The sequence below is a fragment of the Rattus rattus genome, chromosome 2, assembly GCF_011064425.1.
Source record: "Rattus rattus isolate New Zealand chromosome 2, Rrattus_CSIRO_v1, whole genome shotgun sequence".
NCBI classification, from domain to species: domain Eukaryota; kingdom Metazoa; phylum Chordata; class Mammalia; order Rodentia; family Muridae; genus Rattus; species Rattus rattus.
In genome coordinates, this window is record NC_046155.1 from 169,088,952 (window position 1) to 169,114,957 (window position 26,006).

General features: G+C 52.9%; 2 protein-coding genes across 2 annotated transcripts; both read right to left on the reverse strand.

The window, feature by feature from the left end:
* Positions 1-1,563: 1,563 nt before the first annotated feature.
* Tgfb1 (transforming growth factor beta 1) lies at positions 1,564-19,195 on the reverse strand. The gene is made up of 7 exons (XM_032894155.1): positions 17,907-19,195; positions 14,265-14,425; positions 12,233-12,350; positions 9,783-9,860; positions 9,489-9,636; positions 2,349-2,502; positions 1,564-1,856 (listed from the first exon to the last, which is right to left on the reverse strand). The coding sequence occupies exons 1-7, from the start codon at positions 18,259-18,261 to the stop codon at positions 1,698-1,700; spliced, it is 1,173 nt and encodes a 390-aa protein (XP_032750046.1). The 5' UTR covers positions 18,262-19,195; the 3' UTR covers positions 1,564-1,697.
* A 345-nt stretch (positions 19,196-19,540) lies between these two features.
* Positions 19,541-25,583, reverse strand: B9d2 (B9 domain containing 2). Its single transcript, XM_032894156.1, has 4 exons — positions 25,378-25,583; positions 24,881-24,972; positions 22,680-22,805; positions 19,541-20,155 (listed from the first exon to the last, which is right to left on the reverse strand). The coding sequence occupies exons 2-4, from the start codon at positions 24,966-24,968 to the stop codon at positions 19,842-19,844; spliced, it is 528 nt and encodes a 175-aa protein (XP_032750047.1). The 5' UTR covers positions 24,969-24,972; positions 25,378-25,583; the 3' UTR covers positions 19,541-19,841.
* Between the last annotated feature and the right edge of the window lie 423 nt (positions 25,584-26,006).

Consider the following 26,006-nt stretch of genomic DNA (forward strand, 5'->3'; position numbering starts at 1 on the left):
TGGAGTCCCATACTCTTGATATGATCAAGAAAGCAATCTTAGATACATGTGCAGACACTGGGTTCAAGTCCAGCTCTGTCACTCACCTAAGTTCTGTGGATTTAAGAAATAACCAGCATCTATGTGCAGTGTGTAAGAACTTCCTCCCATAAAGAGCATATGATCCCCCCAAAAGGCTTAGCAAGCTTTTGGAGTGTGGGAAAGACTGACTCAGGTTCTCCATATATTTAGCTCTGGTTGGCTGGGGGCTACGTAGTAGATCAGGTTTGCTTTGGACTTGTGGTGATCCTCCTGCCTCTGCCTCATGTTCAAATTACAGGCAGCTTGTGCAGACCACACCCATCTTAGCGGGCATTTTCCAAAGGACCAAGTGATGTCGCTGGCCCTGCATACTATGCTGCAGAAGCAGCACGCAGTTACAGACAGTATGTGAAGGAGGGAGCAAGTGTGGCTGTGAGCCAGCAGAACTTAGTTACAGACACAGGCTGTACGCCGCAGTGGGCTCCGGGCCAACATTTGCCAAGCCCTGCTCAGTTAGGCTGTGGGAAGAAAGCTGTGATCAAGGACAGCCACGCATCTGACATGGAGGAGAACTGACATTCCCTGGCTTGTGCTGGCTTGGATCTGACTCAGCACCCAACAACACCCTTCCCTTAGACTCTTTCCTCACTGGGTATCACACCCTAAAATGGCTGTTACTCGTCACTTCCAGTCTTCACTTCCGGTCTTCAAAGAATCTCTCTCTCTCATACACACACAGGACCTCCCCTAATGCCACTTCCTTCTCCTGGTTCTCCCTCCCGCTAGACTCTTTTCACCCTGCGACATAGCACCAACACCGGCCACTGAATTGGTTTGGTTTGGGGTTTTATTTGTTTTTGTTTTTTGGGGGGTTTTTTGTTTGTTGGTTGGTTGGTTTTGGTATTTTAGAGACAGTTTCTGTGTGTAGTACTATCTGAAACTTGCTCCATAGACCAGGCTGACCTCAAAGTCAGAGACCAGCTCGCTACTGCTTTCTGAGTGCGGATCTTAAAGGCCTGTGCCACCGCGTCCTGTGAATTGTTTTGTTTGGAGACAAGATCTGATGTAGCCCGGAGGCCTGAGTTCCTTATCCGGTTGACTCCCCCACTGCAGGCATCTCAACACCACACACTCCACTCTGAACCAGTATTTTGTTGTTTGCTGAGGCAGGCTCTCACCATGCAGCCCTGGCTAGCCTGGGTTCTGTCTGCCTGCCTCTGTCTCCCGAGTGCTGGGACTCATCACAGCAGCCACCACAGCCCGCTGAGTCAGCACTTTTTGCTCTTCCACATGCTCATCCAAGTCAGCAGCAGGATTATCTCAGTGGAGGCTCAGAGGTATCAGGCACTGTGAACAGCGCCAAAGGAGAAGATACCTGAGTATAATAGGTTTTTTTGCCCTGGGCACACTGGAATCCTGGGGTCAGAGCAGGCGTTCCTTAGGAAATGCTGGAGGTGGTGGCACAGAAAGGGGCAAGGTACGGCAGGAGCTTCAGCTAAGAGGGAGACGCAATCGGGCGCCCAATGACACGGAGACCACCAGTCCTCTGTCACCTTTAATGGGCCCCCCAGATGGGCTTGGGGGGGTGCAGGTGTCCTTAAATACAGCCCCGGGCACTGCGGGCGGGGCGGGGGCGGGGCCGGGCCTGCCGGGAGGGGCGGGGCGGGGGCGGGGCCTCAGCTGCACTTGCAGGAGCGCACGATCATGTTGGACAACTGCTCCACCTTGGGCTTGCGACCCACGTAGTAGACGATGGGCAGTGGCTCCAAAGCCTGCGGCACGCAGCACGGTGATGCCGAAGCACCCGGGTTGTGTTGGTTGTAGAGGGCAAGGACCTGCGGGTGGGCCAGAGTCACTGCCAGTGTCCAGGGACTCCCGGGTCTCTCTCCCTACCAGGATCTCTACATTTCTGTCTCTTATCTCTGAGTCTCCCCAGCTTCTATCTGTCTCGATTCCTATCCTAGTCTATTTCTATTTATGTCTCTTCCTAATGTTCCACCTCTCTCTCATCTGTCCCCATCTCTGCCTCTTCCTCTCTCCCTCTCTTCATCTTATCTCCCCTCCCTGTCTGTCTTGATCACTTACTCTAGTTCCCATCTCCAATCCTCCCCACCTCCATTTCTGTAAGTGTCTCTCCACATCACTAGCTCTCCTGTCTTTCTCACCTAATCTGTTTCTTCCCATCTCTCCAACTCTGCCTCTCTGTATTTCTGTCTCTCCTCTGTTTCCCTGTCACCCTATTCCCTTGACTCCCCCACTGCTCTAGCCTCTCATTCTCTCCCAACCACCCACCCTCTGCTCCAGCCTACCCCACAGGCCAGACCCACCTTGCTGTACTGTGTGTCCAGGCTCCAAATGTAGGGGCAGGGCCCCAGACAGAAGTTGGCATGGTAGCCCTTGGGCTCGTGGATCCACTTCCAACCCAGGTCCTTCCTAAAGTCAATGTACAGCTGCCGTACACAGCAGTTCTTCTCTGTGGAGCTGCAGGCGGGAGGAACGAAGGTCAGGAGCAGGGACAACCCTGGTGCCCCCTCCAACCCTAGGCTGCCCTCAGCCTCCAGCCCAGGCTCCCCAGGACCCCTGTGATAACAGTAACACTGCAACCATCCATCACGACAGGCACTGAGAAGGCCCATGAGCACTCACAGGGAGGACGTAATAAATCATGCCATGTCCACAGCCCCACGTGTGCCGACACATCCTATCTGTCCGACAAGTGTTTACTGAACCTCTACTGCATGTGGGGCTAAGGCCTGTGCAGCTGAGTGGCACAAACAAGGCCGAGGGTAGCCTTTGGAGGCCGTAGCCGGCTATGATACTCTTCCTTCCCCTTTACTACAAATGCCTAAATTATCACCATGAGTCACAGGTACACCGGATATGGCTTTCCTCAGCTTCTGCCCTCACCCACCCCTGACATCAGCCACACAGGCTTCCTCTCTAGTCCTCAGACACAGTCATAGCCATAGCCCCATAGTCACAGGCTTAAGGGGCACACGCTTGCAATCCCAGCACTTGGGAGAGGCAGGCAGGGTGATCGGAAGTTCCAGGTCCTCCTTGGAGACATAGTGAGTCTGAGGCTAGCCTGGGCTATGTGAGTCGGTGTCTCAAGCAGCCGAAACAAAGCAACACAGTCAAGCCTACCTCAGGGCATTTACACACGCTGGTTGTTTTTGTTTGCCTGGCTTGTTCTTCCCAGAGATGCCCACTCGGGCTTCCTCCTTCACTACATTTAGGTTTGACTCAGGGTTGACAAGACAGCCTAGCGGATAAAGGAGCCTGACTTGAAAACCGGATGAGTTGAGTGTGGAGAAGAGGCTCCACAAGACTGACCTCTGCCCCGCTCGTGTGCGCCATAGCATGTATGGGCACTCGCACAAAATAACAACAACATAAAAGTGAATCCGTGCATGGCGGTGCATACCTTTACTACCAACAAAGAGGCAGGGTAGCCTGGATCCCTGACGGTTCCAGGGCAGCTACGGCTACAGGGGAAGACGGTGCCTCTAAATACTATCTAGCACCCAGGGAGCTTTAACTCCTAAAAATGCTGCCTGGCTTGAGGCAGATATTCAGTATCCCCGTTACATAAATGAACAGTGCCTCCCTCCTCTGACCAGCCCTGCCCACTTGCCATTCAAAGCGTCCCTCCATACAACTGTTCAATTCCACCCTGGGAATTCAATGCTACACTTACTGCAAGGAACTGTGAATTTCTATGCAGCTATTTCGGTATTGTTTGTTTGCTTGCTTGAGACAGAGTTTCTCTGTGTAGCCCTGGCTGACCCAGAACTCACTCTGTAGACCAGGCTGGCCTCAAACTTGGGAACGCACCTGTCTCTGCCTCCCGAGTGCTGGGACTAAAGGTGTGCACCACCACCACCTGGCTTGTTCTGTTTTAAAGATTTATTTTTATGTGCACCATATTTGTGCAATGCCCAAGAAGGCCAGAAGAGGGCATCAGGTTCCCGGGAACTGGAGTTATTGATGGTTGTCCTTTTAAGCGACCATATGGGTGCTGGGAACTGAACCCAGGTCCTCTGGAAGAACAGCCAGTGCTTTTAACTCTTGGGCCAAGTCTCCAGCCCCAAACTGTCTGAAGCGGGTCATCAAAATCCTGATAATTCTGGAAGCTGGAAGAAGGTTATATTACCTCTGCTTTTTCTGTCTATAAATTTTCCACCATAAAATGATTTTCATCAGAATAGAAAAATTAATCAGTCCCCAAGATGTCTTTTGTTCTTTGTCTTTTCTGAAACAGGCTTTCATGTAGCCAAGGCTGGACTCCAAGACCCTTTGTAGCCAAGGCCAACCCTAAACTCCTGACCCTCCTGCCTCTGCCTCTCAAGTGCTGGGATCACAAGGGTGCACCACACTTGGCTTCCACTATTATTCATTTTTCCTGGCCTGGCTTCTAACCTGCCCCCTTCACCAGCTTTATTTTCCTGCTCAGAATGTTTCCACTTGTTTTTATTAAATATCATCTGATTCATCTCACCATGGGAAAGTGTCTCTTAATGTACACATGCTTGGCAAATGCTGGTTATATGAATTAACTGACAAACATTACATTTTTTTTTTTTTAAGAGAGACTCTCTCTGTGGAGTCCTGGCTGTCCCAGTATTCACTACAAAGACCAGGCTGCCCGAGGCCCTCCTGTCCCTGCTTCCTGAGTACTGGTCAGTCCTTTGTTTCAAGACTGGGTTTTGTTAGGTAGCCCAGGCTGGCCATGAACTCCTGATAATTCCTGCCTTCGCCTCCCAAGTGCTGGGATTAGCAGCAATTGCCACCTCACCCTGCACGATCCCCTCAAGAGGGAGGAAAGTTAAGATGAGGTCTCGCCATGTAGCCTAAGTTGCCCCAGAATTCACCTTGTAGCCCAGGCTGACCAGAAGAACACTTGGGCACCTGTGTTCACGACATGTATCAGAATCAGGATCTAAAGATACAGGTAGGGAGTAATTCAAATCCCATTACAAAGAGGCCGGCAGGCTGCGCACTGAAGATGCTGACCGTGGGCCTTTATGTACACTGGTGTGATGGCTTTCTGGATTTTCCACACTCTTAGCAGGGGCTGGGATTATTTTTAGAATCAGAACGAAGTAATTCAAGGAAGGAAAATGCAGGTTCCTCCTCATCACACCCTTAAAAATAACTCTAAAATGTGGGTAAGGGACTGGGAGATGGCTCAGTGGTCAAGTGCAGTGGCTGCTCTTGCAGAAGACCCAGGTTCAATTCCCAGCACCCCCATGGAGGCTCACAGCCATCTGTAACTCCAGACCTAGGGGATCCAATGTCCTCTTTTGTCCTCTGTGGGTATCACGTATGCACACAGCGCACATACACCCATGTGGGCAAAACACGCATGTAAAATAAAATAATAAATAAAATTTGACACATGTGAGCCAGGCAGGCATGACTATGCGCACGTGCACACCTATAACCCCAGCAGTCAGGAAGCAGAAATGGGAGGGTCGCTGCCAAGTTCAAAGCCAGCCTGGTCCATGCAGAACATTTTAATCCAGGCAGGGCTACACGGGGAGACCCTGTTTTCAACAATGACAAACAAAGCATCTGAGGGTGTGCCACAGAGAGAAAGAAACTCCGGAAGGAGACACAACAGGGTAGGGTGGCTGAAAGGGAGGCTCTCGTGAGCAGCTCCCGGGACAGGGTGACACCTCCTTTTCAGAGCACAGAGCTCCAGGCTCAGGGTACTGGGGCTCCTGTGGACTCTACCCACTCATTTCTGCCGAGACAGAGACACGGGGCCCATATTGAACAAGCAAGCCTTCCGGGTAACCGTGACACACCCCAGGGTGACACACCCCAGGGTGACACACCCCAGGGCTCGCTTGCTTTCTTTTTTTGGAGACAGGGTTCTTCTCTGTAACCCCGGCTGTCCTGAAACTCACTCTACAGACCAGGCTGGACTTGCCCTCACAGAGATCCACCTGCCTCTGCCTACTGAGTGCTGGGATTAAAGCTGTGCAGCACCACAGCCTGGCACATATGGGCCTTTCTTTCTGGGAAGCAGTCTTAGGATTTTCACAGACACTGCCTTTTCAAGCCTCCCTCGCCAGTCTACTGAGAGCCAGCCGTGCCTAATCTGTGAAGGGCCCTATCTGCGGCCCCGGGGGAGGTGGTTTTTGAGCCGATAAGCTGGCATAGACCCAGCTTTGCCGTGGAAAGTTGCGAACGGACACAGAAGCAGAGTGTTACAATACAAACTGAATACCCCTTTTCAGAAGTGCTAGGGACTAAAAGCGTTTGGGGATAAGGGGATATTTACACAGACTTTATAAAATGTCAAGTACCCTCCTGCTCCACATTTATTTGATTTTTATTATTTCCTCCTAGTTCTTGAGACAAGATCTCGACACGTTATGTCCTGGAATTTGCTATGTGAGTGAACTTGCCAGCCTCAAACTCAAACAGAGATCTGCCTGCCTCTGCTTCCTGAATGCTGGGATTAGAGACATGCGCCACCGCACCTGGCAATTTAAAAGAAAGTTTTATGTGTAGGAGTCTGTCTCTGCACACATGTGTGCACACACCATATCCGAGCAGTGCCCGCAGAGGCCAGAAGAAGGAACGAGATTCCCTGGAACTGGCCTTAATGGATTGTTATGAGCAGCCATGTGGGTGCCTAGAACGCCCCAGAGCTGCTGCGTCCTGTATAAAAGAGCAGCTGTGCTCTCAACGGCCATCTCTCCGGGTGCCCCAACCCTTTTCCTGAGGCAGGGTCTAATGTAGTCCAGGTTACCATAGACACACTGCATACCTACCAATGACTTTGAGCTCCTGTTCCCGTCCCTCATCATGGCCAGAAAGATTTTTGGACTTCTGAATTATGGTTTCTTAATTAATTCACATCCCCACAATTGTTAAATGCAACAGTTGCTGACTCGTGGCTAATTTCATCCTACCTACACTTCCTGTCCGCCACTGTAGTTTTTTCTCATTTGTTTAATGAACTTTTATAGAATGGTTCACTTTCTCTTAGAAAGTGAAGAATAGAGGTTGGGGATTTAGCTCAGTGGTAGAGCAAGCGCAAGGCCCTGGGTTCGGTCCCCAGCTCCGAAAAAAAAAAGAAAAAAAAAAAAGAAAAAAGAAAGAAAGTGAAGAATATTTTACAATTTAAACATGAACCAAAAGTATAGATCAATATGGTCAGTGGTAGAGCCCCTGCCTAGAATTCCCCAGTGAGGGGCTGGGGGCGTGGCTCAGTGGTAGAGCCCCTGCCTAGAATCCCCCAGTGAGGGGCTGGGGGCGTGGCTCAGTGGTAGAGCCCCTGCCTAGAACCCCCAGTGAGGGGCTGGGGGCGTGGCTCAGTGGTAGAGGCCCTGCCTAGAATCCCCCAGTGAGGGGCTGGGGGCATGGCTCAGTAGTCAACTGCTTTTCTACCATATACAAGGTACTGGGTTCCCTCCTCAGTATTACAAAGGCAGCAGCAACAACAAAATCCTAGGCAAGAATTTTTTTCTGTACATTGCTGTTTTGCCTGTATCTATGCCTATGTGAGGGCATCAGATCTTCTGGAACAAGAGTTACACACAGGTGTGATCCTCCATGTGGGTGCTGGGAATTGAACCCAGGTCCTCTGGAAGAGCAGCCAGTGCTCTTAACCACTGAGCCATCTCTCCACAGCATCCCCAACCCTGGTCAAGAATTTAACAGTAACTCACTAAAATCAAATTCTACTCAAGGTTCGTATTTCCCACCATATCCCATAAAAGTCTTTTTCTCTTTCCTTTTCTTTCCTCCTCTTCCCACCTCTTGGCCCTTCTCTCCCTCTCTTCTAGTCCTGTGGGTTATATATCCTGCCCTCCCTTCTTTGTACTGTATTTGTTAAAGAAACGACTAGGTTTCCCACCATCTGCACTTTGCTGGGTGCATCCCTGTGGTGCTGGTTAATGTTGCTAGTCTGTCCCTCTGTTGCAGGGAAACATGGGAGTTGGAGCTACCGTCCCCAACAGATCACGGTTGATGTATCTGACACGCCTTCTTCGATGGCACCATGTTCTTCCAAGCAACTGGGAACATGTCACAAAACAAATGTAGAGAGAGAGGCAGGCAGACAGACAGACAGACAAAGAGATTTTCCTGATTCCCTAGGTTCATTTCCCAGTATGCGGGGAACAGAGCTTGCATAGTTTTCTCATCTCTTAGTAACCTGCAGTGTGAAGCCCCTCCATCTGTCCTTATGTGAAGGATAACAGCAAAAGGGCGGTGAAGGAGGAGGAGGAGAGGGAGAGGGAGGAGGGGGAGGAGCAGCCCCAGCCAAGGACCGACACACAACACAGCACTCTATAAAGTCTGAAGCAGGGAAGGGACAGGTAGCTCACTGCTCTCATCTCAACTCTCCTGAATTTCACGCCTCCTAGGATCTAGTGTTTTAACTTCTTTCTCGCAATCCGCATTACCGAGGCTTAGTATGAGTCTGCCATTCTGTCTGAAATGGGGTGGTTGGGTAACACCTGTAATCCCAGGACAGAGAATTCAAGCTAGCCTGGGCTAAAGGAGTGAATCTGAGGGTAGCCTCAGTCACACAGCAAAGCCCTGTCTCGAACAAAACAAAGTGGGTCAAGGTGCTCTCTGCCAAACCTGATAACCTGAGTCTTATCTCTGGGACACATGCGGTGGAAGGAGAACGGACTCCCAACAGTTGTCCTCTGACCTTCACACAAGTGTCATGGCATGGGTGCCCCTACATGCAAGCACGCACACACACACACACACGTGCACGCACAGATATAATTTAAAAACAATGACCAAAAAGCATTTGCCCTTGGGATAGCCATTCTGGACACTCTAGGATGCCCACTCTCCACAACACTCAGGGATCTTGGCTCCTCAGAGTTCCCTGTTTCAGTGCTGTCTTTCAACACTCCACACTTGTAAGCCTACATACATCTCAGGAAGTTCCGCCTCCCAACTTCCTCAGGGTGCACCGCTGCAAGATGAAGCCCTGACCCTCAGGGGACTCACATTCCGGCTTTCTCCACCTCCGCCCTGAACGCTAACATTTCCATGCCAGACCCTGCCATTCTGAGCCCCAATAATTGTCGTTCCCAACTACCAGCATTGGAGACCACCATCTGCCGCGAGTGTGGGAACCCAGTGCAGACCGCCTTCTGATTCTGAACCCAAATGCTTGGATCTCAACTCTCCCGCTTTCTAGGGTCAGCACTCTCAATTGCTCACAGTAAAGTCTTTCATTAGCATCGCAAAGTGGTGGAAGCCTAACAAGAATTTTAAAACCCAACAAGATAACCTTCCAACCGACTTCTAGCTCTTGTGCCAACCTGAACACTCCAGCCAGAAAACACCCCACATTCTAGACTCTCAGATGCCCACAGAACCAAGAACTTGTCCCCAAGCCCTCCAGGCATGAATGGTGGCACACCAGTCCACAGGCTGCAGTCAAGCCCCCAGCCTGCGCAGCCTCCGAGAGAGACAGAGTTTACCTGAAGCAGTAGTTGGTATCCAGGGCTCTCCGGTGCCTGGAGCTGTGCAGGTGTTGAGCCCTTTCCAGGGGGGTGGCCATGAGGAGCAGGAAGGGTCGGTTCATGTCATGGATGGTGCCCAGGTCACCTCGGCGTTTGGGACTGATCCCTGTTTGGGTTTGAATGTTGTGGAGGGATGGATGGGTGAGCAAGGGGTGAGTGAGATTTCACACACACACACACACACGCACGCACGCACGCACACGCACGCACCCGCAGGGTCTGTGTCGGGCAGGAGCTGGGAAGTTAACTCACCGTTGATTTCCACATGGAGTACATTATCTTTGCTGTCACAAGAGCAGTGAGCACTGAAGCGAAAGCCCTGTATTCCGTCTGCGCGGGAGGAAAGGAGTCTGAGGTGACTCGTGAAGCCTTGGGGGGGGGGGCAGGAAGCTGCCAGCCCCGGGGCCTCCTTGCTAGTCACCCCACACTTTTCGCTCTTTAAGTTGCTGGTCCCTTCTCCCCTTTATTCAGGGCTCAGCTCAAACGTCAACCCCTTGGGAAAGGCTCTGAGGAGACACTTCCCTCTCCAAATGTGGCATCCATTCCTTTCCTCCGTAGCGGGCAGGGGCTCTGACATTTCTGCATGAGTATTTACTTCTTTGATTATTCTCAGTAGAACAACATGCACAGAGGAGGGATCCTGTGCCTGCCTTATTTCCTTTCATTTTATATTTTTTGGAACTGTAGATATGTATGTGTATATATGTATATGTATGCATGTATAATGTACATTTTATACCAGGTAGGCTTATACCTGGGTGACAAGCATCTTCCTCTATTCCTTTCTCCCTCATTGCCTCAGACAGATCTCTGGACTTGAGCCCACCCCTTTGGCCAGATTGGCAGATCACAGAGTCATGAGTTGGCCTGTCTCCATACATACACCGAACCCCCAACAAGGCTGGGGTTACAGGCACACACTACGCCAATGTCGGACTTTTACATGAGTGCCAGGGATGAGAATTCAGGTCCTTGTGCTTGCAAAATGGAAGCTCTTACACCCATGACCCCTCTCCACGGCCCTCTTTTTCTTTGGAGACAGGGTCTCACGTAGCCCAAGCTGGCCTCAAATTCTCGAACTCACTATGGAGCTAAGACCTTGAACTCATGATCCCCTTGCCTTCGACTCCCAAGCGCAGAGTTTAGCAGGCTTTCGTACCATCAGGCATGTTGCCCTGGGTTCTTGCTATCTTCGTGCTCTGTAAAGCCTGGTCCTTGGTCACAGAGATAAACATCTATCATGATCTAGGTGCCAAGGGCCAGGAGCAGTGTTGGTGTCGAAGGACGTTCAGAGCGAACACAGACGCCAGTCACTCACTGATCTAAACTCCACTGATCTTCAGAGTCCTTAACTCCAGGAGGAAGCGACTTAGCCAGGGTCACACAGGGAGCCATAGGCAAAGGCACGGTGCAAACCTAAGCTAGCCTCTTCTCATTATTCAGGGGGGTGCACATGTGCCAGGGTATGCAGGGAGGTCAGGGGTCAATTTGTAGAAGTTGGTTCCCTCCAACTTCCTGGGTGTTCCTGGGGCTTGAACCTGAGCCATTAATCTCAGCAGCGGGCACCTTTATCTGCTGAGCCATCTTACTGGTTCAAGGGAGATGTTCCTTGAGTGGACACATAAATGATACTAAGCACCTACTGTATACCACACAAAATCCATCCAGTGGGCTTTCCACATTCCTCTTGGTGCCAGCCCAGTCGGACTCATCCTCCATGTGGCTAAACTACACATCCCATGAGTCTCCTCACACTCTCTCTCATCCCGGAAGCCCTCCTGGGTCCTAACCTTGCCTGGGTTTCCACAACACTTTGGTTTCCCTCATCTAAGCCTTGCCCTCTCTGTAGGTCTCCCTTTCTGGCCTACATCCTTATAGGCCATTACTGCCTGCTAGGGCTCTGACAGGACCTTACCAGTGTCTGGAAAGATCGTGTGGGCCTTGCGAGGGAAGGACCCACAAGAGACAAGGGAGACTGTTCACTCCTGGACAAACGGACACAGCAGGCTCTCTCCCTGGCTGCAGAGCCTTGGTACAGGATACTCTCATTTCTCCTTTTCCTGCTTGCTTTTATTCATCTCAGAGACATTACCTCAGATGCCCTCTCCTACAGGAAGCCCTCCTTGAATCCAGACAGTAAGGCACCTCCTGAGTGCTCAACCACATTCCTCTCTATGATGAGTCATAAAGCACAGCTAGAAGTCAACCCATCCTTCAACTGTCCAAGGTACCACGCGGTCTACTGAGGGCAAGGATAGGGACTGTTTGGGTCACCGTCTATCCCTAGCATCCCTCCACAGATTGATCCATTGGTAAGAATTGTGAAGTACTACTTCTTGACAGCAGTACCAGGTGTGTATGTGTGTGTGTGGTGTGTGGTGTGTGTGTGTGTGTGTGTGTGTGTGTGTGTGTGTGTGTGTGTGTGTGTGTGTGTGTGTGTGTGTGTGTGTGTGTGTGTGTGTGTGTGTGTGTGTGTGTGTGTGTGTGTGTGTGTGTGTGTGTGTGTGTGTGTGTGTGTGTGTGTGTGTGTGTGTGTGTGTGTGTGTGTGTGTGTGTGTGTGTGTGTGTGTGTGTGTGTGTGTGTGTGTGTGTGTGTGTGTGTGGGTGCGATTGGGGGGGGATGCAGTGCTATGCACAGTGATGCCAGGACAAACGGGGGAGGGGGGTCCCACTGGAGGATGGTACAAGACAAGCAATCTCACCTCCTTGGTTCAGCCACTGCCGGACAACTCCAGTGACGTCAAAAGACAGCCACTCAGGCGTATCAGTGGGGGTCAGCAGCCGGTTACCAAGGTAACGCCAGGAATTGTTGCTATATTTCTGAATGGAAACAAAGAAAGCAAAGAGGAGTACGGTGGCTGCCATCTTGTCCCCAGATCATCTGGCTGCAACCCCATGCTGCCTGTCCCACAAACTGGCATCCCCCAGACACTGGCTTCTGACACGTACAGTCCCTGGATCCTGCAGGCCACGCCCTCACATACAGCACCCAAGAGCAAAAAGTAGCCAGGAGTGGGGGTGGAGGGGTGGACAGAGACTGGAACACAGCATGGGACAGGAACGACAACCCCAGGCTGTGGTCAGTCGTGAGGCTCCCCCTCTGGGCATGAGATTCTGTGCAAGCTATGGGCACTCGACAGCCTTGCGGGACCTCAATCTCTTCCATGGTGGACGCTGCTGAGCAGCTGGGAGGGCCCACAACGCAAGTGCTCATTGCTCATACTGTGGAGCACAGTTCAACCGGTTTACTATCCTGAGTTTGGGAGAGTGGTGACTCTCTTTCCTATCTCTCTCTCTCTCTCTCTCTCTCTCTCTCTCTCTCTCTCTCTCTATTTATAGTATTATTATGAGTACACTCACAAAACAGTATTCCCAATGTTTTTGTTTTTGTCGTTGTTGTTTTTTGAGACAGGGTCTCTCTGTGTTTCCCTGGCTGTTCTGGAGCTAACAATGGAGACCAGGCTGGCCTTGAACTCTGAGACCCTCCTGCCTCTGCCTCCTGGTTTAAAATTTTTATTTTTGGCTTGGCAGTGGTGGCCCATGCCTTTAATCCCAACACTCAGGTGAGTGGATCGCTGAGTTCCAAGACACCCAGAGAACCCCTGTCTTTAAAAAGAAAAAAAGAAGCTACTTTTGAAGTCCAGAATGGTGATTGCTGACTTAAAAGACTAAAAGGGCATTTCAAATGCTTAATTTCTCTGTCCGGGACAAGATCTCACTATTCTATGTTGGACTTGAATACTTGGGTATTCAAGAGATCTTATTGCCTCAGCCTCCAGACGGAGTCTCAAGTAGCCCAGGCTGGCCTCAGACTCCTGGTCTCCTGCCTCCATCCTCCAAGTGCTGGGATTGCAAGTGTCTGCCAACTTCCTTTCCTTCCTCACTGTTATCCCCTCTCCTCACCCACCCACTCCCACCCCCATGCTTTACTCATGCTAGGCAGTCTACCACTGAGCCACGCCCCAGCCCCTCACTGGGGGATTCTAGGCAGGGGCTCTACCACTGAGCCACGCCCCCAGCCCCTCACTGGGGGATTCTAGGCAGGTGCTCTACCACTGAGCCACGCCCCAGCCCCTCACTGGGGGATTCTAGGCAGGGGCTCCACCACTGAGCCACGCCCCTAGCCCCTCACTGGGGGATTCTAGGCAGGGGCTCTACCACTGAGCCACACCCCCAGCCCCTCACTGGGGGATTCTAGGCAGGGGCTCTACCACTGAGCCACACCCCCAGGCCCTGGGGGGGGGTATGTGTCTAGGCAGGGGCTCTACCACTGAGCCACACCCCCAGCCCCTCATTGGGGATTCTAGGCAAGCATACAAATCCAGATATCCATCCCATGGCTCTTTCTGCATTTTTAGTTCAGCATCCCAAAGTCAACTAGTAGGACGCAATCTAAGCATTTTTTAAAAACCTTAGGATTCTCGGGGGCGATGGTGACACACACCTGCCTTCAGTCCCAGCACTGGAGAGGCAAAGGCAGGTGGATGGATCTCTGTGAATTTGAGGCCAGCCTGATCTACAGAGTGAGTTCTAGGGCAGCCAGGGCTACACAGAGACCTTGTCTTAAAAAACCAAAACAACCAACCAAAAGAAAACAAGAAGACCCTTAGGCTTCAACACTCTGTACTCTCTCCTCAAGGACTGGCTGTGTGCCCTGCAGTCGTCAAACAGAGCCACCTGGCCACACCTCAGCAGTTGTGACCTGTGAGCCACCTCTCAGGCTCAAAGCCTCACCTGGTAGAGTTCTACGTGTTGCTCCACAGTTGACTTGAATCTCTGCAGGCGCAGCTCTGCACGGGACAGCAATGGGGGTTCTGGCACTGCTTCCCGAATGTCTGACGTATTGAAGAACATATATATACTGTGTGTGATGTCTTTGGTTTTGTCATAGATTGCTGGGTGGGGAGGAGCAGAAGGAGAAAGACATCAGGTCTGTGGCGAGGATGGGAGGTGCCCTGCTTCTGAGCCCATGGGCTCTAACTCAGGTTGGCGTTCATTCCACTTTGACATGTCCACTCTTCTAACTTTGTTTATGTCTATGGGTGTTCTCGGCTGTGTCTGTGCGTCTGTGTACTGAGTGCATGCCTGGCGCCTGTGGAGGCCAGAAGAGGGCGTCAGATCCTCTACAACTGGAGCCACAGAGGGCTGTGAGCGGCCATGTGGGCCCCGGCTGACCTCTGGAAGAACAGCTGGTTCTCTGAACTGCTGAGCCCCTCTCTAATGCACTTAACCAGCTGACCTCACCTGGGCTTTGCGAGACCACGCCTCAAAAAAAACCACACAGCAGTTGTAGAGTGAATGGCATAGCATAATTGTGGGGACCAGAAAGTCGCACTGAGTGACTTCCACAGCGGGTTCTAGGCTGGAGCGAACAGCTGTGCTGGAGCGAACACCTCAAAGGTGGATTCTAGGGAAATGCTCTCCCATTGGGCCAATTTCCTTCTGACCTTGGAAGAAACAGGTACCATTAAGTTCTGACTCCCAACTGAGGTGGCCTCAACTGAAGCACTATGTACCCAATGGTGAGCAAATTCTTCTCTTTAACTGCAAGACACCATCCAATTCCAGGGAGCTGATGAGACACGGGGCAAAAGCTAAACATGTGACACACACGTCGATAACGTGTATTTTAGCCGGTGCGGGTCTGCAGCCAGCAGCTCTCAGGAGCCTGAGTCAGGAAGCTGTTCACTGGGAGTTTGCCTGCCTGCCTGCCTGCCTGCCTGCCTGCCTGCCTGCCTGCGTGCATGCATGTGTGAATAAGGGTGAGGGGAATACAGTGAATGATAACGGAATTGTTTTAAACACTACAAAGATAAAGACATCGAGACTTCACAGTGTGGTAAAATCCAAGCCACCTTATGCTAGGGGCTAATTTTTTGTTTGTTTATTTTCTTCTTTTCTTTTCTTTTTTTTCGGAGCTGGTGATCGAACCCAGGGCCTTGTGCTTGCTAGGCAAGTGCTCTACCACTGAGCTAAATCCCCAACCCCTTAGCTTAGGCTATTCTTAAATTCACTGTGTATCCAAGGATGGTCTCGAAGCAATCCTTTCGCCTCTATCTCCCTCGTACTGGGACTACAGTCATGGACGGCTCTGCTTGGCAGATGGTGGTTTGTCCCCCCCCCATTTATTTATTTACTTATTTATTTATTCATCCCAATGGAAGATTTCCCTCTTTCCAGTCCCCCCCTCACACAGCCCCTTCCCTCACCGCTGGGTACCAATCCACCCCTGCACATCAAGTCAGTTAGCCATCAGAGGTGATGGAGGGAGAGAACTGAGTGGGAGAGGGGAATGGGGTGGGGGGATCAGGTGTAGAGACAACCAGACTGTGGTCTTAATCGTGAAACTCTGTTACTTCCTGGCCCGTGGGGTAATTATCATCTGCCTATCATCGGTGTCATTAGCTACTTCCCTCTTTAGCCCACTTCCTGGCCGGGTTAGTAGCGAGGTTGATTTCTAGGCAAGAATAACTGCATGTTTGGGAGCCCCACTCACTAAAGGGTTTCCTTGGCTAAAGGATGTCTGCGTCGGTGGACGAAGGGGCAAAGTCCTGAAATCCTCCGTCAACTGGAGCTTTTGACTTCCTGTAGTGGGGATGAGATGGTGACCCAGACATCGATGAAGGACAGAGGGGCCCTATTCTTGGTCCAGTTGTTACTCAGCAAACCACAATGGAGGGGTGGGATCTCAGCTGGGGGTAGCAGATAGGGGAGAGATAAGAGGGCAGGAAGGATTGTGGGTGTCGCAGAGGGAAGTGGGGTGACATAGAGATGAATAGGTATGTGGGAGAGGAGACGGAAATGGGGAGGCACATGCCGGAAGAGATATATGCGTAAGAGAAGAAATACAGTCTTAGGGGAGAGGAAAAGACTTCAACGAAGAGGTCACATTAAATGGTGACTAGGGAGGGGTGTCATTAGGCCTGAGCCACAGTTGGGTTCAGCGATGTACAAGGAATTCTTAAGTCCACCTCTGGGGGTTAGGAAGGTGAAACCTGGAGAAGCTTCTGACACCCACAGTTCCCGGTCACACTGGACTCCTAGGTCCCGCGTGGGTGACTAAAGGGCGAGGCCGTGAGTGTCCCCGCCCACTGCTGGGGTGAGGAGGGCGGGAGACTAACAGCCTAGGGAGGGCGGGATCCGGACCTGCCTCGTCTCGCCCCAGGCTCCGCGCGCGCGTTCTCAGTCTCCCCCTCCTCCTGGGCACGGAAAGGAAAGGGAAGGGAGGAGGGCGAGGCGACCGGACGCTGGGTTTTCCCCAGCCTCCCGTAGAAGGAACTGGGACTTTGGGGGTACAGCCTGCCAGCGTTCAGCTCCGTGGGGTCCTCTAACCCCCTCAAGAAGCGCAAGCTCCTCCCCACGCGCGTGGCACCCACGTGGAGATTCCTCACCCTTACCGACTCGTTTTTTTCATTTGTGTTTTGAAGACTGCCTCTCCCCTACCTCTAGCCGCTCCCCTAGGGCTCGATTCCCGACGTTCAGCCACTCCCTTCCACGCCCAGGCGAGGGGCGCTCGCCACTCACGCCTGGATGGCATAGTGTCCCTGTTCTGCCTGCCAGCCTCGCGGGGCCACCTTCCTACGCCAGTCTCCCCTCTTTTATAACTCCTTCCCAATGACACAGTATTCTAAATTTCTTGAGGACTCGCTCGCTTCCTCCACTGGGCTCCGCCTGTCCGCTCGCAAGCTTTTTTACGCCCCCAAGCAAAACACTCGTGACACCTCCGGGCTCATTTTCCGCACCCTCTCCGCTCCTCTCTCTCTAGCCTCCTTCTCCCAACAACTTCGCTTTCCTCTATCACTTGGAACCCCACAGTGACTCCACAGATCACACCCTCCAGCACGCGCCGGTCGCCTTCTGGTAGTAAGCCCAGTAGAGATTTTATTTGGCATTTCTAGGGTACCCATCCCCTAGGGTTTTTTTTTCTTTGAATCTCTTCTCTCCATCTCACGACCCGGTCTAGGGTCGGCTTTCCACACTGTCTCTTGTTTCCCAAATGCTGGGCGCCTTCCATTTTTCCTGAGCCGGGCTTTACCTTTCTGGAAAAGGACCCAACGAGCCTTGCATTTTCAGGCACCATAAGGGGAACTTAAAACAAAACCTGACAAATGCTCCTCTTCTAAAGTGGACTCTCCCCAGGATCATGCCTTTCTAGGGGAGGTTCACTTTTGCAGGCTGTCTTTCTCTCTAAGACCAGACACCTGGGGTAGGGGGTAAGCGCCATCCTCTTTGGGACACCCAAACAGTCATCCCAGCGCCCCCAGGGGTCCCCTTCCTCCAGCCAGTTTCCTCTGCGGGTAATTTCCTCCCGGTGACCCCTGCACTCCGGCGCCCCCTGGGGGCTCCCTCCTGGCTCCCCAGCCCCTCAGAGCTCACCGTTGTTGCGGTCCACCATTAGCACGCGGGTGACTTCTTTGGCGTAGTAGTCCGCCTCGGGCTCGGGCTCCGGGTCAGCGCTCTCGCCTGCCACCCGGTCGCGGGTGCTGTTGTACAAAGCGAGCACCGCCTCGGGCAGCGGGCCGGGCGGTACCTCCCCCTGGCTCGGGGGACTGGCGAGCCTTAGTTTGGACAGGATCTGGCCACGGATGGCTTCGATGCGCTTCCGTTTCACCAGCTCCATGTCGATGGTCTTGCAGGTGGAGAGTCCCGCGGCTGGCCTCCCGGGCGTCAGCACTAGAAGCCACGGGAGTGGGAGCAGAAGCGGCAGCAGCCGCAGCCCCGAGGGCGGCATGGGGGAGGCGGCGCCCCACGGAACTTCGGAGAGCGCGAACCCCGGGCAAAGGTGGGATGCGGAGGCCCCGCCCCTGCAGGGCTTGTGGGGTGGGGTGGGGTCTCCCAAGGAAAGGTAGGTGATAGTCCTGAATAATTTGAGGTTGAGGGAGAAAGCAGCAGGAGTCGCGGTGACGCTCTGACACCAGAGTGTCTCAGTATGCCACCGGGATAAAAATCGAGATGAGCGCTCTCTGGGACCCAAAAGTGGGTGTTCTTAAATAGGAAGCTATTGCCAGCAGGTCCGAGGGAGATCGGCCTCCCAGAGGAGAGAGGGTCCTGGGATGCGGGGGACTCAAGAAGCAGGCTGGGGGGAGGGTGGCGTGCAAGGGGTGCGCCCCAGCTTTGGGGTGAAGTCTTTGCGGGAGGCGGGGCTTGTGGCTCCCGAGGGCTGGTCCGGAATGGGGGCGTCCGAGGAACGCCGGGTAGCAATCGAGTGTCCACGACGGTGAGCAGGGCTGTCTGGAGTCCTCAGGTCCTGCCTCCTTGCGGGACAGCGCAGCGCCAAGCAGTCCCCCGTCTCTGACTTGCAGTAGCAGCGGAAAAGTCTCAAAACTTTTTCCTCTTCTCCCAACCAGCTCGTCCCTCCTCCCACTCCTCCTCCCCCTCCTCCCTGCGGCGGCGGCGGCTGGTCTCAGACTCTGGGGCCTCGGACGGCTCCTCCGCTGCTCCTTTGCCGGCTCCCAGCGGAGGCCGGTTCCGCGGGCGGCTCAGAGCCGGGGGTGCCCCGAAGGGGCGTCCCCCCTGCCCCGGCCGGGGGCCTAGCTGTCTGGAGGATCCGCGGCGGGAGGAGGAGGGGGACGGCCTGGGGCGCGAAGGGCGGCGGCGGCGGGACCGGCTGGGGCGGCGGGGGTTTTGAAGCCGCCCCGGCCCCACCCAGGAAGCGCACGCGGGGCGGGGGCAGCCCCAGGGGGAGGGCATGGGGGGGCCACTGTCTTCATCTAGCGTGGGCGGGCTCCGAGGGGGGTCTCTTCAGCCCTGCGGGGAGGGGGCGGGCACCCCGGCCCCGCCCCACCTCCAGGGTGCTGCCTCCTGGCGGCGGAACACTACTAGAGCTGGTGACCAACAGAAGCGCCCCCGTGGATTTGGGAGTTGTTGAAGGGTCAAAGGGAAAATTGGGACTTCGTGTGAAAACAGGGTCCTATATTAGAGGACCTAGGAGGCAGAGAGCGAAAGGTAGGAGCAGACTTTGGGTTTGCTGATGAAAGTGTCAAGGAGGATTAAATAAGAAGACCGACATCTGAGAACTGCAGCGGGTACGAGGGGACACCTTACCTATGAGAAATGCATGCTTTTATTAAGTGCCCCTGACAGTGCCAAACAGCAGGCTCTCCTCAAGTCCCTCCAACTCACACTTTTACCCGGTAATTCAGTGGAGCATGGGCCACAGGGGTAGTTCCTGGCCTTGCAGTCCATGGCATAAGGGCCATGACTTGGGTGAGATCAGGACTGACAGTCTCCAGAGTCCATGTGCCTGCTTCACTGCTGTGCCGTCGTGTGCGCAGGGCTGTGGATGATGGTGACTGGTGGCAGTGAAGTCCCTCAACACTCCACACCGTAGCGATCAAAGTGGCGCAGCAGCAGGCCAATACCAAGGTGCACTGTGCCACCCGCGGCCGTGTGCAGGCGGTAGCGGTCGGCCCCGCTGTAGATGGTGTCTGCGTGCAGCAGCTGTGGCCCGCCACCCACGAAAGCCCGTGCTAGCTGCTCCCTCCAACTACCCAGGGGCCTCCATGTAGGGCAGTCCAGCTGGTGAGTGCCTGGGCTGCTAGGCACATGGCAAAAGCCATAGCCAGCAAGCTGGCAGCGGCCAAAGCTGTCCTGGGACCACACCTGGAGATGAAGTCGAGGCCAACCTGCAGGACAAGAGGGGTCAGAAAAAAGGACAAAGGAGGCAGACCTGCCCCTGGGTTCCCATCTCCTTGAAACCAGTAGAGACTTCGGTACAGCCCTTTTACGTTGGATTATTGCCTTAATTTCCTCTCTGTGTTTTCATCTCCCATCCACTCCATATAGCAGTCACAGGGATCTATAGAAATCCACATTACCCTCTTGCTCAAAACCCATCCATGGCTCCCCTGTGCCAGAGTACAAAATCCAAGCTCTCGAGTGTGAAAACTCATCAGGGCTGGCCTCATCTCACCTCCCTTCATGGTCTCCTCTCTCTCCAAAGCCCCCAGGTCAGGACCTCAGCTAAGACCCCTTCCGCCCTCTCTCCTTATGGACCTGCTCTGCTCTCGCCCACCTGGCTCAAGTTCCCTTTCTTCCCCAGTGCAACCATCTCTCCCATTCTTTAGGTTCCTAGTGGCCTCAGAGCACAGCTGAATGCCCCAGCCTGACAGTCCAATGCTTGGACGTGCAGCCCAGGTCCCCCGCTACCCTGAGCTCCTCCCTGGCAGGCCCTGTTCTCCAGGCTGGGGACACAGCAATGAACACAGCAGACAAAAATTCCTGCCCTGTGAAGCTGACATCCTAGACAACCAACATAGTAAATAAGTAAATTATAGGGTATGTCAGATGGTGATAACCGCTCTGGGGAAAAACAACAGCCAGAAAGGGAGGGGTGGAGATGTAGCTTGGAAAAGTGGGGAGCAGCTAAAGGAAGCTTTACTAAAGATGGGGACATTTGGGCTGAGCACTGCAGTGTACAGCTGGACTGCCAGCTCTTGGGAGGTAGAGGCAAGAGGATCCCCGCAAGTTCAAGGCTAGCCTGGGCCACACATGAGTTCTAGGACAACCAGGCTATACAGGAAGACCTCACCTGGAAGTGTGCACACTTGGGCTGCTGAGGTTCCAGGCTGGCCTGCACTATGTTCTCAAAAGCAAACAAACCAACCAGGATGCAACCGGTACAGAAATGCTTACAGGAGTGGGCTAGCTAGGCACCTAGTGGGACGAGACCGTCAGTGCAACAGTTCTGAAGTAGGAGCTGGCCTGGTGGGCCCAACGGGACTAAAACGGGGAGTCATGGGGGACAAAGGACAGAGGTGACCGCCAGATTACATGGGGCCATGTGATGCCAGAGAAGACTCCAGCGTTTACTCTGAGTGACAGGAGACCTGCAGGAGGGTTCTGTGCAGAGGAAGAACATGGTCGCATTTGTGTCCTCCCAGGGTCCGGTCCAGTCCCAGACCCTGACGCCTGGGTCTGGGAGCACAGGGAAGACGGGAAGGAAGAATGGTCCAGGTAAGAGAAGAAGGGCAGGGGGTTGGGGATTTAGCTCAGTGGCAGAGGGCTTGCCTAGCAAGCACAAGGCCCTGGGTTGATCCCCAGCTCCGGAAAAAAAAAAAAAAAAAGAAAAGAAAAGAAAAAAAAAAACATAAAAAAAAAAAAAAAAAAACAAAAAAAAAAAAGAGAGAAGAAGGGCAGAGCGGGCTCAGTGGGGTGGCGGAATGGGGTGAGAAGCAGAAGTGGGTTTCAGAGCCCCTAGGGTTTGCTGGTGAACAGCTGAGTGAGAGACTAAGAAGCAAGCAAGCAGGGAGGAAGCTACCAAAGGCCAGGACTGAGGCAACAAGGACTCGGTGCCCACACAGAAACTAGTATGCTGGTCCAGGGGAAAATCTGACCCATCCATTTCTTACTGGGCTCCCCAGAGCCTTCAGGAGAGAGTCTTAGCACCTTTGCAGCCAAGGCCCTACATTCTGTCCCTACCGCCCCATCCCCTGCCTTCTCTCCCGCAGACGTCTAATACCCACGTCTCCGGCTCTCTGCCTCCACCCTCTGCCTTTGTCCTTGGGCCTAGTTAGCTTCTCCTGGCCTTTACAGCAGAGCTCTAACCCCTCTGCCATATAAGGCCATGGGACCAACCAGAGATGACTTCTGGGTCTCCACAGCCTCTGCGCTGGCCCCATCTAGAAATGGGTCCATCTTCTACCTAGAATAGAGGCCCTGAAGACAGGGCTTGGAGGGTCCTGTCTTAGTCGGGGACATCCCTTCTCAAGCTCGGCAGGCACAGACTCAGCAAACAGGACTGACTGACATTGCTGAAATACCCGGGCGGCTTCCCAGCAAAGCAGCACTGACATGCTACCTCCTCCCTCCTACACTCACTTCCCCTTTGAGCAGGACCTCTGCCCCCGTGTGTGAGCAGCAGCAACTGGCCCATTTCCTGTCCCTCTCCTTCCCATCCAGCTCTCTTCACCCTACCCGGCCTCCTCACTGCCTTCTCCTCTGCCACTTGACCCCCCCCCTTCCTGCTATCTCCTCTACCCCGACCTCTGGCACATTCCACGGCCTAGGGTTTTGCATAACTCGAGTGAAGCCTCAAATGCACCAGAAAAGGGACCCAAAAATGTATGGGGAGCAGAGACGGCCAGGGTGTTCCAAGCCCAGCTCTTCCTAGTTTGACTGCCCCTTCCCTTCCTGTCATCCTGTATGTACCTTGGAGACCTTTCGTAGCAAAGTGCAGGTCAATGGGGTGGGACCAGTAAGCCATGTCCCCTGTCTGGGGTGTGTCTACCTGTGTCTGGCCTTCCCGGACGCCTGACAGGAGCTTCCATGCAGCCCCTGTAATGAGAACCAGGACACAGGGTTGGGGGTGAGTAGCACCCTTCAGGAAGGAGACCTGGTTTGTTTTCCCCTGGTATTTGGGAGTGGGAGTTACACAGTGTAAACACTAGAACCAAATATCTGGATTCAGATCTTGGCACCCGCAGTCTACACCTGAAATCTCAGCACGTGGGAGTGTGTGGGGGGCTTTCCTGGGCTGCCTGACGAGTGTGAAGTCAGCACGGGCTACAGCATGGGTCTCAAAAGGAAAACCGGAAGGAGATGAAGAGAGAGAGATGAGAGAGAACAAACCTGTGCGGTGATGGCACTCACATTTAGTCTTAGCCCTCAGGAGACAGAGGCAGGCAGATCTCTGTGAGTTCGAAACCAGCCTGGTCTACAGGAGTTCCCAGGGCTGCCAGGGCTACATAGAAAAACCCTGTCTCAGAAAACAAATAAAGTCTGGTACTATTCATACATGTATTGTGTATTTTGCAGTGTTCAGGATGGAACCTAGAGCACTAAATATGCAAGGGCTCTGTGGCAACAATGTACAATCCACAGCACCAAGTCTTATCTTCTTTTATCTGTGCAACCCCAGCAGAGTTACTTTTCTCTGTTTCCCTATCTATAGAACGAGTGACAAAAAAAAAAAAAAAAAAAAAAATTCTCACAATTTATGAGAGGACGCAGAGCAAATATGGAGTATTGATTTTTAAAATATTCATGTGTGGGTTGGGGATTTAGCTCAGAAGTAGAGCGCTTGCCTAGCAAGCGCAAGGCCCTGGATTCAGTCCCCAGCTCCAAAAAGAAAAAGAAAAAAAATAATAAAATAAAATAAAATATTCATGTGTTATGCATACTGCTGGGGATACCATCCAGACCGGAGCCTTGTGTGTTACTCGGTACGTGCTCTATGCTCTAATGAGTTACATTCTCAGCACCAGTATCCTCTCATATAGCCAAGGCTAGCCTCAAACCTCTTACGTACTGAGAATGACCTTGAACTTGTCCTGACCCTCCAGCCTACCTTCCCCAAGTGATGAGATTCCTGGCATCCTTTCCCTACTATCCCCACCCCCACCCCCACCGCCCCCATTCAGAGGCCTAGTTCAAAAACCTCGATGAGATTAGGCACCATCTGAGAGCAGCACACCATGGCCCCAGTGAGGACTAAGGGGAAAGTGCCCACCTACTGAGCGCTAAATCCCAGATGCTGTGCTAAATGCCCCAGGAAATGCCTTCATCGTATCTCCCTCGCCCAGCACATACACCAAGCTTTCAGACTCCTCACTGTCACCTCGAAAAACCCCCACGTGCACCCTTGATCCAGTCAGTCATCAGCCACTACCCTTCCCCACCCTGGAGCCTCACTGGTCCTGTCCTGCTCCCTTGCCTCAGGGCCTTGGCAGTGGCTGTTCCTTTTGCCTGGAAATGTCTGCTCCTGGGTGCCCTATTTCCGGCCTTTTCCCTCCTGCCCCAATTCAAGAGTCACTTGCACAGAAAGGCTTTCTCTGACTCAGACCTCCCTATCCCAAATCAGCCTCCAGTACATCACTCTGCTTCTTTTTTTCTAGCGCTTATGATAATCTTGTGAATATTTTGTGCTCTTTTCTTTGAGACAGGGTCTCTTGCCATGTAGCACAGGCTGGCACCAAACTTGTAATGGAAGGCTTCCTAGGTGCTGGAATTACAGATATGCATAACCACACCTAGCTTGTCTACTGGCCTGAGGACAGGAAGTGTGTGTGTGTGTGTGTGTCTGTGTGTCTGTGTGTGTGTGTGTGTGTGTGTGTTTTATGTCACAGCCCCATATGCTTAGGGGCTATGTTTTCAGATGGTGGTATAACCTGAAAGAAAAGGATTTTTTTTTTTTTTTTTGGGGGTTCTTTTTTTTCGGAGCTGGGGACCGAACCCAGGGCCTTGCGCTTCCTAGGCAAGCGCTCTACCACTGAGCTAAATCCCCAACCCCTGGATTTTTTTTTTTTAAAGCAGACAGTATGGTATGAGTTCATTGGAGAGTTGTGGAAAGAACATGGAGACATAGGCTAGGGGAGGCGGGTGGGTATTAGTTGGGAGTGTGGGAAGAATACCTGTGTGGATGCCCCACTTGCAGAAGAGGCTACCTTCAGAGAAACCGGTGGCCCCTATGATCTGTCCGATCACGTGCACTTCGGCCATGGCTCTAGGAAGGGAAAAATCCAATCACAGCTCTGTGAGGTAAACTTATTATTTCCTTTGGACAACTGGGAAAACTGAAGCCAATATAGCATGAAGAACAGTACTGTGATTCTAAGCTAATTCCACCAACACACTGACAATGTGGTCTTCATCACAGATACAAGCCACCTCCCCAGAAAAGCCCAAGAAAAATGGGGAAGACCCCCACCCCCGAGAGGTGCAGGAACCTGCACCAGTAAACCAAGGCGCAGACACTTAGAAAGCCCCGCCCCAGGATGTGTGACTCCACCCGCACGCGCAAGGCCCCACCCATTCTCGGTAGGTCAGCCACGCTTCAAAAGGCGCATGCGTCTCAGCTGTAGTGCTGCTTTAGCCCTACCCCTAGGCGTAGCGCATGCGTCGCTCCTACCTCTGCGTACTTGACCGTTAGAAGCGAAAGCTGCTTCGGGGATGGTAGTTCATGGGCCTGGCCTCTTCCTCTTTGCGGCCGCCGACGCCGAGGCTAGTCTCGCGCCCCGCCCGGGCCCTTCCAGGCGGAGGAAGACCTGAGGTAGATAGGTCCGCAGCCTCGCTCTCCTAGGGTTCCCGGGTTGTTGCTGGGGCAACAGCAGGCTCCTCCCCTGAGCCCGCCCTGTGCGCTGATGATTGGTGCTATATTTGCACTCTGGGGGTGGGGCGTAGTTGTGATGGACGCAGTCATTCGGTACATTTTTGGGAACTCTGCGTCAGTCTTGCCCCCGCGACGCCTTACACCCCAGAGTGGGAGGCCTGGCGGGTTATCTCCATCAGCAGTCGAGGAAGTTAGAGCGCCAACTGTTTCCTCTCCATATCTTCTTCACGCAATAAGAAAATCTATTGATGGTCTTTGCTTCCTTAAACAAAACAAAACACCTTTCCTGTTCAGGATCATAGTCAGGACGAAGCCAGATGGCACCAAACGGGCACCTAAAGGAATTCACATTGTGATCATCTCTCTGTTACAGCTGGAGGGATAAAAGGATCTCCACATTCTGACACTAGAGGACTTGGGAAGTAGGT

What these genes read in the sequence shown, in the direction of transcription:
- Tgfb1 (XM_032894155.1), bottom strand. Translation starts at nt 18,261, where the DNA reads ATGCCGCCCTCGGGGCTGCGGCTGCTGCCGCTTCTGCTCCCACTCCCG. An exon ending in GCAGTGGCTGAACCAAGGAG is followed by an intron (nt 9,861 to 12,232) that starts GTGAGATTGCTT and finishes CCTCCCGCGCAG; the next exon opens with ACGGAATACAGGGCTTTCGC. An exon ending in TGGACACACAGTACAGCAAG is followed by an intron (nt 1,857 to 2,348) that starts GTGGGTCTGGCC and finishes GCCCACCCGCAG; the next exon opens with GTCCTTGCCCTCTACAACCA.
- B9d2 (XM_032894156.1), bottom strand. Translation starts at nt 24,968, where the DNA reads ATGGCCGAAGTGCACGTGATCGGACAGATCATAGGGGCCACCGGTTTC. An exon ending in CAAGTGGGGCATCCACACAG is followed by an intron (nt 22,806 to 24,880) that starts GTATTCTTCCCA and finishes TTCTCATTACAG; the next exon opens with GGGCTGCATGGAAGCTCCTG. An exon ending in TGCTACGAAAGGTCTCCAAG is followed by an intron (nt 20,156 to 22,679) that starts GTACATACAGGA and finishes CTTGTCCTGCAG; the next exon opens with GTTGGCCTCGACTTCATCTC.